At 54.1% G+C, this 11,485-nt stretch overlaps 1 protein-coding gene across 1 annotated transcript in view; it reads left to right on the top strand.

Annotated features, from left to right (window-relative positions):
- Positions 1–11,232, top strand: part of DENND3 (DENN domain containing 3) — a 76,237-nt gene extending 65,005 nt beyond the window's left edge. The window contains exons 19-23 of the mRNA XM_012806995.2: positions 621–781; positions 3,443–3,576; positions 9,604–9,722; positions 9,802–9,939; positions 10,262–11,232. Coding sequence (XP_012662449.1) covers positions 621–781; positions 3,443–3,576; positions 9,604–9,722; positions 9,802–9,939; positions 10,262–10,462 — 753 coding nt within the window. The 3' untranslated portion in view covers positions 10,463–11,232. The remainder of the gene's footprint in view (positions 1–620; positions 782–3,442; positions 3,577–9,603; positions 9,723–9,801; positions 9,940–10,261) is intronic.
- Positions 11,233–11,485: the final 253 nt, after the last annotated feature.

Below are 11,485 nucleotides of genomic sequence, written 5' to 3'. Positions count from 1 at the left end.
AAAAAAAAAAAAAAAAAAAGAACTGCTTATCAAAGTTTGCAATGTTGTCCGGCCCTGCCCTGCCCCTGCCCTGCCCCCCCCCACCTCCCGGCCATGTTGTCCTGCCTTACCGATGTCAAAATCTGGTCACCCTATCCTAAGCAGAGTGCCAAGCTGCTGTCTGGTGTCTTAAATATAGGGAGGCTGTGGTGGTCTCAGCAGGAGCGACGGTGCTTTTGGCTGTGGGTTCCATGTCAGTGAGTTGACAGTATGTATGTAGATGAGGTGTCCTGGCTGGGTGCGACAGCTCACCCTGCAATCCTAGAGCTTTGGGAGGCCTGGGCAGGAGGACCACTTGAGCCCAAGAGCTAGTATGATTGTGCCATTGAACTCTAGCCTGGGTGGCAGAGCCAGACCCCAGCTCTAAAATAATAAAAACAAATAAGGAGTCTTTAAAACAGAAGCACACACAAAGCAAGGTTTTGTACCAGTTGACTGAAGAAAACACTGTAACTCTAAGCTGTCTGTCTACTGGGTGCCCTAGGTCAGTATTTGGTAATTCAGCATTGTGGCAAATTTATAGAACAGAACAGAGATGGAGGGAGGAACCCCCACTCTAATTGTCCCTTGGCCTCCGTTAGAACTGCATGGCGATGGTGGAGCAGAGCCAGGTGTGGATGGGCTCAGAGGACTCTGTCATCTACATCATCAACGTCCACAGCATGTCGTGCAACAAGCAGCTCACGGATCACCGCTCCAGCGTCACGGGCCTCCTGGTGCCCAGTACACAGACGGTGCCCAGGTGCGGCGGGCCCTGCTGGGGAGAAGAAAGCGTCCAGCTCTCGGGTGGGGTAGGGGTTGGCTGAGGGTGGGGTTCCCAAAGGCTTGTGCCCAAAGGGGCCGGGCAGGGGTGCAGAGTGATGCAGGGTGCAGGGCTGCAATGAGGACAGCCCAGTGCTGGTCTTGGTCCACTTCTCAGAGAGGTGTGTTTCTCCTGTGAGTGTGGTGGGAAAGGTCATCCCGGGGAGTGGTGGCCAGTGGCAGCCCAGGAAGGTCACCTCCTCCTGAGAGATACACCATTTGTGGTGTCAGAAGTCCGGCTGTGTGAGCTGTCCTTGGCTTTCAGTGTTGCCTCCATCGTAAAATGTCATTGCATTCCCCTCCCCACTAAAAGACACTCACAGGCCAGTGGCCTCTGGCCGAGACTGATGTGGGTGCCTCGTACCGCCCAGCCAGGCCTGCCAGGCCAGCAGCAGGGTGCTGTGACGGCCACCTTTCTTCAGACTTCCAGGTGATGGTCTTGAGTCCAAGTACCCTAATTTTTTCTCTTCCTTCTTTCTTTTCTCTGATGCTCTGTCACCTGGGCTAGAGTGTAGTGGTGTGATCACAGCCCACTGTACCCCTAACTTCTGGGCTCGACTCATCCTCCAGCCTTAGCCTCCCGAGTAGCTAGAACTAGAGGCACCTGCTACCACACCCAGCTAGTTTTTTTGTTTTTTTTTTTTTTCTGTAGAGACAGAGTCTCACTTTATCACCCTCAGTAGAGTGCCATGGCATCATACAGCTCACAGCAACCTCCAACTCCTGGGCTTAGGCAATTCTCTTGCCTCAGCCTTCCAAGTAGCTGGGACTCCAGGCACCCACCACAACGCGTGGCTCTTTTTTTTTTTTTAATTGCAGTTTGGCTGGGGCCTGGTTTGAACCCACCACCCTCAGTATATTGGGCCGGTGCCCTACTCACTGAGCCACAGGCACCACCCCCAGCTGGTTTTTTTTTATTTGTTTTTTGTAGAGATGGAATGTGAGCCACTGTGCCTGGCCGGCCAAGTACTTTCATGTTAAAACCCACCAGCTGGCATACCGACTCTGTCCTGCCCTCCCTAGCTCGCCTGGGCCTTGAGGAACAGGTGGCTCTGAAGGCCACAAAGGCAAATGTGAACTTATCACATAAGTGTGCTCATTCATCCCTGGCTCTGCCTCCAGCCCCAGCCTGCTCAGAAAGGAGTCATCTGGGGAAACGAGAGATTTGAACTACAGAACCCTGGGGTTGCTGATGTAGAGCTGAGGTCCGGCCCACTGGCCAGGGCCTCCTACACCCTCTCACTCCATCCAGGTGGGGCCTGGCCCCCTACATGCCTGCTTTTGCATGTCCCCAGAAGAGCTGAGGTGTTTCTCTCTCTGGCCCATCCAAATTCCGCATGACAAACCTTCACCAGCCCCTGCCCCCTGCCCTCCTGCTGTGTCTGAGCACTTAGCACCTTCTGACGGTTCACTTTGTGTGAGTGTCCTAGGGCTGCAGTAACAGAGCTCCGTGCCTGAGGAACTGACACCTGCACAGTTCTGGAGGCCACAAGACCCAAAGCAGGGTGTGGGGAGCTCAGGGTGGACCCTCCTCACTCCTGACGCCTGGTGGCCTTTGAAATCCCTGGTGTCCCTTACCTTGTGGACAGATCCAACCCTGTGTTCTCACAGCCTTCTCCCTCTGCACCTGTCTGTCTGCGCCCAATGCCCCTGAATGGAAGGACACCAGGGGCACGGCCCACCTTGATGACCTCATTTTCACTTGGATCTCTCCCTAGTAGAAGGGCCTATCTCCAAATCCTGTTCTGAAGTCCTGGGGTTCAGGACACTAATGTGTCTCTTTTCGAGGGTAAAGTCTAACTCACGACAGTTACCTCCTTCACAGTCTTCACCACACCCTAGGGTCACTGCCTGCCCTGCTCTGCCTAACCCTGTGCTTAGCCCGTGGTCAGCACAGAGCAGCCCCAGAACTAGTGGGCCCAGCACACAGCGGCCCCAGCCCACAGCGGCCCCAGCAGCACACAGCCCCAGCACATAGCAGGATCTCCTCACAGCAGCCCCAGCACATAGCAGGATCTCCTTCCAATGTGGAGGGAGCAGGGGCTCAGTGGGAGCAGGTCCCAGGCCACCCACTTGGGACAGACAACCCCAGCCCTGGGTGTGGGGTGGGGACCACTGCTTTTCCCCCCTTCTCCCTCGTGCCGGGCCCTCGTATCCGTGTTCCAGGGATATGAAGTGCCAGTCTGCAAGTGAATGGAACTCAGGAGGTGGAGGGATGTGTGTGGTGCTGACTGGCCCACGCAGCCCCCTCATTTGTGGCCAGCACTGGTGGTGACCTTGAGTACCAAGGAGTGCCCTGGCCATCCCTGGCCCCTTTGTGAGTGGGTCCATAGGTGCGGCTGATTTCAGTTAATGGTGGCATTGTGTCCTGAGTGCTATCACCTCATCAGGCCTATAACAAACACCCAGGGAGAGGTGGGCATCCTGGGAAGCCTGCCTTTTTCTGCCCAGTCAGTTACATTTTAACAAAGCCTTGTTTCAGCCCCATTTGTAGAATGTTCAAGTTTGTTACTGTCTCAAGGTAACTTTGCTCTTTCCCAGTGAAGGGCTGGAATGTATTTACAGCCTGGATTAAGTGTGTGCACACCTTCTGCTCCCCCAGGGAGGTTTATTCATGCAGCCTGGATGGGACGGTGCTGGCATGGAACGTGAGCACCCTGCGGGTGACCAGCCGATTCCAGCTGCCGTGCGGAGGCCTCACGTCCATCAGACTGCACAGTGGCCGCCTGTGGTGCTGTAAGTCCTGGGGGTCCCATGAACAGGTGACTCCCTGCTCAGGGAAAGGATGCCAGGTGAAAGCCAGAGCCTCCCAGCTTCTGCTCTGTGCCCATTTCCACTTTGATTTTAAACAGTTTCCTCTTCTGAGCTGGGCAGCAACCTTTCCTCCACTGAGCCTGCTGGTCTGCAGGGCTGCCCCAAGACTGCCCCACCCTGCCCTACCCCTTGGCCAGTGGCATGCCTGTCTACTGTGGTGTGCTAGCTGCTCCTGTCCTCACTTTGCTTTCTCTGCCCTGGGGTGCCCCTGGCCCAGGTACCCAGAGTTGGCTGCTTCTCCCTCAGTGGTCCTGTCGCCTTGTGGTTATGTCTGTGCCCCAGTGCAGACCTGGGGCCTAGCCACGGGACCCGGGTAGGCATTTTGCCAGGGAGTGACAGGCGGTCCCCTTGGTGGCACATGCTGTGTTTTGGGATGTTTCCGAGCACAGAATATGCTTGTGCTTTGAGTCCTTCTTGGCATGTGCCAGGTTATGTGAGTGAGTGATACTGGATTTCAGGTTCTTGGTCTCGGCGATTCGAGGAATGAATTGACTAATCACAGGATCAGTAACAAGACAAAATTTATTTACAGAAAAGAATACAAAACCACTAAAATTTCTGGTAGGGAGAGAAAATCCTAGTCGGGAGAGAAAAGCTCTTTCCGTTTAGCGGTATATATAGGTGCATGGCTTCCTTCTGTATGAGGCCAGGAAATGAATGGACACAGTCCCTTCCCCTGGGGGCAAGGTGAATGAATGTACTGATGAATGGGCACAGTCCCTTCTGCTGGGGCAGGGTGAATGACTGTACTAATGAATGGACACAGTCCCTTCCGCTGGGGCAAGGTGAATGAATGTACTAATGAATGGACACAGTCCCTACCGCTGGGGCAGGGTGAATGAATGTACTAATGAATGGACACAGTCCCTTCTGCTGGGGCAAGGGGAATGAATGTACTAATGAATGGACACAGTCCCTTCCTCTGGGGCAAGGTGAATGACTGTACTAATGAATAGGCACAGTCCCTTCCGCTGGGGCAAGGTGAATGAATGTACTAATGAATGGGCACAGTCCCTTCTGCTGAGGCAGGGTGAATGACTGTACTAATGAATGGACACAGTCCCTTCCGCTGGGGCAAGGTGAATGAATGTACTTATGAATGGGCACAGTCCATTCACGGAATTGAGGCCTAGGAAACGTACATGAAATTGACTTAGGCATAGGAAATGGGAGTTCCGTATTTAGTCATAAGTGTAAAGGGAAGGAGTCGTCTCCCCAGCAGTTGTCCAGTCCCTTTGGCTACTGGAGCCTCCAGTGGGGGAGAGAGGCTCCCCCCTCTTGCCTATGCTCCAGCCCACTGGTTTTTCTGTTGGCTGCCGCCACCAAGGCGGAGGCAGAGGGTCCTCCAACCCAGCTCGGCTGAGCTGGCTGGGGCACCACCTGTCCTATATCATGATGGGCACCAACATTTTTTCATGGAAGCATAGTTTACACATAGTAAGATTTGCAAACCAAGCAGACGGACCGCTGTTCATGGTGGACAGCCATCAAGCCAGCTGACAGACACAGTAGCCCAGCACAGCTCAAAGTTCCCCATGGCCCGTTCCAGGCAGTGCCCCCGCCCCCACCACTCAAAGGGTTACGATTGCTCCTAGTTCCATCACAGTGAATTGGCTTTTCCCAGAACTTTCTATAAATGGACTTTGAGACAGAGTCTCACTCACTTGCCCTGGTTAGAGTGCTGTGGTGTCATCACAGCTCACAGCAACCTGGGACTCTTAGGCTCAAGCGGTCCTCTTGTATCCATGAAGAAAGACGGTGTTTTGCTCTGTCACCCGGACTAGAGGACAGCGATGGTCATAGCTCACTGTAACCTCAAACGCCGAGCTTAAGCAACTACCATGCCTGGCTAATTTTTTTACTTTTTTAGAGATGGGATCTCAACATTTCCAGGCTGCTCTTGAACTCCTGGCCTCAAGTGATCCTCTTGCCTTGACCTTCCAAAGTGCTGGGATTGATTACAGGAGTGAGCCACAGTGCCTGGCCACAGGTGGTCTTTTTAATATGTTGCTGAACTTGTTTGCCCTTAAGAGTCTTTGCGCCAATGTTGATCAGAGATGTTGGTGTGTAGTTTTCTTTGTCTGGTTTTGAGATCAGGGTGATGCTGACCTTGTAGAATGATTTTGGAAGTATTCCCTCCTCTTTAATTTTTTGGGAGTAGTTTGAGTTTTTCTTGAAATGTCGTGTAGAGTTCAGCAGTGGAGCCCTCAGGAGCTGGGCTGCTTCTGCCGGGAAGCAGCTCTGCGGTCATGACTTGTTGGACTGTGGAGATTTCCTCCTTTGTCCTGTTCCATCCTGGCAGGTTGTGTGTCCAGGAATGTACCATTCCTGCTCCGTTTAGTGTGTTGACATGTGAGTTCCTGTGGGCTCAGTTGTTACATCTGCTTTCTCAGTCCTGCTTTTGTTTATTTTGCTCTCTTTTTTTTATTAGTCTAGGAAAAGGCTCATTGATTTTGTTTATCTTTCAAAAAAACTGACTTTGGGTTTCCTTGGCCTTCTGTGTTCTCTTAGTCTCGTTTCATTTGTTCTGCTCTTTGTTATTTCTGCCCTTCTGCTAATTTTGATCTGTTCTTACCTCTCCAGTTCCTTGCGGGGCGTTGTCAGGCTGTTTATCTGCCGTAGCATTTATTGCTATGGCCTTTCCTCGTATCCCACAGATTCTGGTGTGTTGTGTTTCCATTTTCCTTTGTTTCAAGACATTTCTTCATTTTCTTCTTAATTTGTTCGTTGCTCCATTGGCCATTCAGGAGCGTGTTAATTTCCATGTGTCTGTGTAGTTCCTGAGGTTCCTCTTTTTTCTGATGTCTACTTTTTTTCCTCTGTGATCAGAAAAGATGCTGGATGTGACTTCTACTTTAAACAAATTTTAAAATTTGTTGAGACTCAGCTCGGCGCCTGTGGCTCAAGCAGCTAAGGCGCCAGCCATATACACCTGAGCTGGCAGGTTCGAATCCAGCCTGGGCCCGCCAAACAACAGTGACAGCTGCAACCAACAATAACCGGGCATTGTGGTGGACGTGTGATGTCTCAGCTACATGGGAGGCGGAGGCAGGAGAATCGCTTGAGCCCAGGAGTTGGAGGTTGCTGTGAGCTGTGATGCCACAGCACTCTGCCCAGGGGGACAGCTTGAGGCTCTGTCTCAAAAAAAAAAAAAAATTGTTGAGATTTGTTTGTTACCTCAGTCTTAGCCCCTGAGATATGGTCTGTGCTGCAAGGGGTGGTGAGATGCTCTCTAAGTGTCAGTCAGGTCTGCTGTGTGCTTTGACTCTGGCGTCTCTGTGTGATTCTCCCTCTGGATGATCTGTCCAGTGCTGAGCGTGGGGCGTTGTACCAAATCTGTCTTTCCCATTAGGTTTAGTAAGTTTGTTTTTTATACTTGGGAACTCTGAAATGTCTTCTCAGCTCCTAAATGTTCCAGCTACTGCTTTATGCTATTCATATGCAGTTTAGGAATCAGCTCAAGAGTTGAGAAAAATTGATGCATATACGTATATTTGGGGGCTCCTCACTTTGAGGATATTCCCCCCCCCATTTCTAGACACATTGTCAGCATTAAGTTGGCCCCTCAGCCACGTGCTGTGGAACATCTACTCCCCAGCAGCCCACAGAGAAGGGGACAGAGCCTGGGGAGAGGCCGGGCCCTGCACAGCTGCCCATGTCTGCTTCCTTTCCTGCAAGGGTTGGGCCTCCTCCATTTCCGTTGGTCTCCAGTGGGTGTCAGGTGTGTGTGTGGGTATGCTTTCATTTGTGGGGGGTGTGCCCACCTGTGGGTGCACTGTGACCAACACTGCTGACCAGACCTTGGGCTGGAAGGCTCCTACTGATTGTACAGAGGGATGGACAGCCTCACTTTAAGGGTAGAATCCCTTTTATTTTTCAACTTAATACAATAAGGAGTTTCCCTGTGTGTCACTGAGAAAAGTACAAGAGGAAAGTAGGGTTTCTCCAGGTAAAGGAGAATGTTTGCTCCCAAAGTGTTGTGAACTCACCTAGCCAAGGATAAGAAGCAGCGATTCTGTTCCCACATCAGATGCCGTGGGTTCGGATACTTGGGTCACGCCGTAGTCTTAGCTCCATCCAGGTATCTGTGGGTGCCATGGCGCAGCCTGACGGAGCCGATGGGGCCAGGGTGGGTGGTGGTTCTGGGCTTTCCTGTCCAGTCTGCCGACACTACTTCAGACCTTCATGTCTTCCCCAGAGTCTGGGGTGGGCAGCACCCCCCGGCACCACTGAGCTTGACTGTTGCTCAGAAGGCTGAATGCTTGCGACATTGTCTAGAAGGGAAGTGGGCTCCTTACCAGTCACCCTGCCAGAGGCTCCTGTCTGCCTGCCCACTGGGCGCTCGCCCTGCCAGAGGCTCCTGTCTGCCTGCCCACTGGGTGCTCGCTGTGTGGCTTGATCCACGCTTGGCCACCAGATCCATGGTTACTGTGGGCTGGCCCCTCACCCTCTTGGCATCTATTTGTTTGAAAAGTGAGATGTAAATACCACCCTTCCTATCCTGAGGACACTAAGGGTCAGGAAGGGCTGTCAGCCTCCAAGTGCACAATGAATGTGAAGTGCTAATGATAAGGACCCAGGACTCAAACTCAGTGGCATGGGCACTGAGCCCCAGAGGTACCAGCCTGGCTATGAAAGAGGACACAGGATAGGACCAAAGCTTTGAAGAGGTGAAAAGTGAATCAGCAGAGTAAGGGTGACCTCCCTGCAGCTGCCACGCTCAGCCCAGCACACAGGCCAGCCCGAGACCTGCCACCCTCCCTGCTCGCCTCACCCACACTGTTCCCCTGCCCCTGCCCTGCCCTCTCCAGGCCCACCTCGGGGACAGTGATTTGTCCTGCTCACATCTGCTCCCCCTGGCCCTCCGTGTGCAGCAGGCTCCTGCATGTCCCTGACCAGGGTCCTGGTCCGAGTTCCAGCCCTAGGGCCCAGGCAGCACTGGCACATATCAGCATGTTGGTGAAGAGCCAGGAGTACTTTGAGAACCAGTGGTCTAGCCACCAAGGAGGAGCCCCATAGGCCAGTGGACCCAAGGTCCAGTGGCATCTGGGAGGGCCCGTCCATCAGTCCCCCTGGATGCCGCCTACATGGGTGAAGGCTTCTGTGTGATGCTGGGTCTCAGGAAAAGCAACATTTAGCCAGACTGAGAAGCAGGCAGGCAGAATGTAGACCAACTTAGCTTCAGAGCCATCAGGCTACCAAAGACCGAGGGGCCATTCCTTGGATCAAGCTGAGTGCCAGGGGAGCCTGAGTCCCATGCCCCTGCAGCCAAGTAAAGCCTGTGCAGTGTCTCCAGGCTGCATACCTCCTGCAGCCATCCAGACGCCCTCTGCCTCTTGGCACTGGTGCTCCCTGGGGCCTTTCTGCTTGTGAATCGGCTCCTCTGTCAAGGTCTGGATGTGGCTCCTGGGGGCTGATGCTGGCCCTAGCCCCTGGGGTGGGGGTGGAGGGATGCATGCAGTGATAGCAGGAGAGAGGAAGGTGACCCTGCAACCCGTCCTTAGACCGCAGCCTTCGGCAGATGGCTGGTCGTGCTCACAGGTTTGGGAACTCCTTGTCTCAGAACATTCTATTTGAGTGATGAATAAACAGACCCAGAGAAACCCTTAAAACAGACACAGCCGGGCTCTAGCGGCAAAGGTATTAGGGCCTTGGGTTCTAACAGCCTCTGACGGGGTCAAGACCAGCTTTGGCTGCAAGTGGTGGGAAGCTGCCAGCTGCTGCGCCTCTTACCAGCTTGCACGGGGCCTGGAGAGGGGGCTGGGTCTCGTGGTTTCTTCACCAGTGATAGGAGGTTCACGGCCCCACGTGCTTTAGCGTGGCATGGTGGTGAGGGAGCGTCACAGGTGTGGTGGGGCAGGCCTGGCACGAATGCCAACTCCCTGCCAGCGCCCATCACAGGGGTCGCTGGTCCCTGGGTTTGCATTGACTGGCTTCTTTGTCCTGCAGGTGCAGGTAACAGCATCCTGGCTGTGACCACCAGTGGCTTTCTTCGTCAGGAGGTGAAGATTGAGGAGAACCGTAAGGAGATGACCTCACCTTTCCTGGCCTTCCAGCTCCTCCCCGAGGTACCTGCAGGGTCTGTGTCCCCGCACTCCGGGGCCCTGTGCCACTGCAGCCTGTGGCCACGTGCCATTTCCCTTTCAGCAGGAGCAGCTGTGGGCGGCCTGTGCAGGGCGCAGTGAGGTTTACATTTGGAGTCTGAAGGACCTGGCCCAGGACCCCCAGAGGGTGCCCCTGCAAGACTGCTCTGATGTCAGCTGCATGATCAGGGTGAAGAAGCAGGTAGGGGGAGCCCCCTCTCTCCTGCCTCCTACATCACCGGGCAGCTTCCTGCTCCCCAGGAGTCCTTGGCCCCACATTTATCAGGCATCTCAGGTTTCTGGGTATGGCCAGTATTGTTAACTAGGGTCACTTGGCCCTTAGGTTTTAAGGCCTGAGAATGGTCCTCTGTGCCCACCAGGTGGCCCCTGCCTCTCAGCCAGCACTGGCCCTGTCCACGAAGGACATGGGTTTCAGGGTACGCGTGGCCACCCAGGACACCAGGTAGAACACCAGCACCTGGGGGCCCTTCCCGCTGACGCCTTCTCCTGTCTCTCCCTGGCAGATCTGGGTGGGCAGCAGAGGGCTGTCTCAGGGGAAGCCCAAAGGGAAGATCTATGTGATCGATGCCGAGACGAGGTGTGTTGAGAAGGAGCTGGTGGCACACGCAGATGCTGTGAGGACCCTGTGCTCTGCCGAGGACAGATACGTGCTGAGCGGGTCAGGTGGGGATGAGGGCAAGATCGCCATCTGGAAGGTCGAGTAGACAAGGTGAACATGTTCTGTGAATGAGGACCGTGGGCTTCTCGCCTGCTGTCTGGAGCTTCCCAGGGGCAGGTGCCCCGACGGAGTGAGAAGAGGTGAAGCACGTCCTGTGTCACATGCCCTGCGTTCCCCAGGAGGTGAAGCACGCCCCGCGGAGCACATCCCCTGCTTGGCTGTGATGAGCAGCCACCACACACCCTCTCTCGGGATAATCCTGCTCTGTGGTCAGACTGCACCAAGAGAGGGACGCTGGGTTCCTCAGGGAAGAGCACTCCTCATTTGCGATGACCTCTGCTGAGAAGCTACCTCCTGTGCTGTCTACAAGGTTCCAGAACCCACAACCAGGGACCAGCAGTGCGGCTGAATCACATGTGACCTTCATGCCTCCAGTCCTGTCCTTCCTGTAGCTCCTTATTCACTCACCTGGTCCTTCCTAATCACCAGGGAGACAGAGCCCTCTGGCCTCCCGCGGACACCTTGTCCCTGGAGTATTTTACCATTACCACTTTATGGTCTGTCCCCTGTCAGAGCAGGTGACCCCCACCCAGGGAAGATGACAAGGCTGTGGTCAGGTGTGTCCACACAGGGGTTAGGTCAGCACAGGAGAGCTCTGCCTGGGATCTTTCTCCTTTTTTAGAGACAGGATCTTGCTGTGCTGCCCAGGCTGGATTCAAGCTCTGGGGCTTAAGCCTCCCCGCTCAGCCTCTTGAGCAGCTGGGACTACAGGCATGTGCTACCATACATGGCTTCTTTTTAATATGAAAATGTTTATAATGAAGAGACCCAGAGGCCTGGTGCAGTGGCTCACACCTGTAATCCCAGTGCTCTGTCATCCTCTGAGGCAGGAGGATCACTGGAGACTAGGAGTTTGAGACCATTCTAAGCAAGAGCGAGATCCCATCTCTACATCCCAGCTACTTGGGTGGCTGAGGCAGCTGGATTGCTTGAGTCTAGAAGTTTGAGTTTGCAGTGAGCTGTGATGGTGCCGCTGCACACTCCAGCCATGATGATAAAGTGAGACTCT

This window comes from Otolemur garnettii, unplaced genomic scaffold (assembly GCF_000181295.1).
Source record: "Otolemur garnettii isolate 467f Iridium unplaced genomic scaffold, OtoGar3 scaffold00062, whole genome shotgun sequence".
In the NCBI taxonomy this organism is placed as follows: Eukaryota; Metazoa; Chordata; class Mammalia; order Primates; family Galagidae; genus Otolemur; species Otolemur garnettii.
This window is presented reverse-complemented; position numbering and strand designations above follow the sequence as displayed.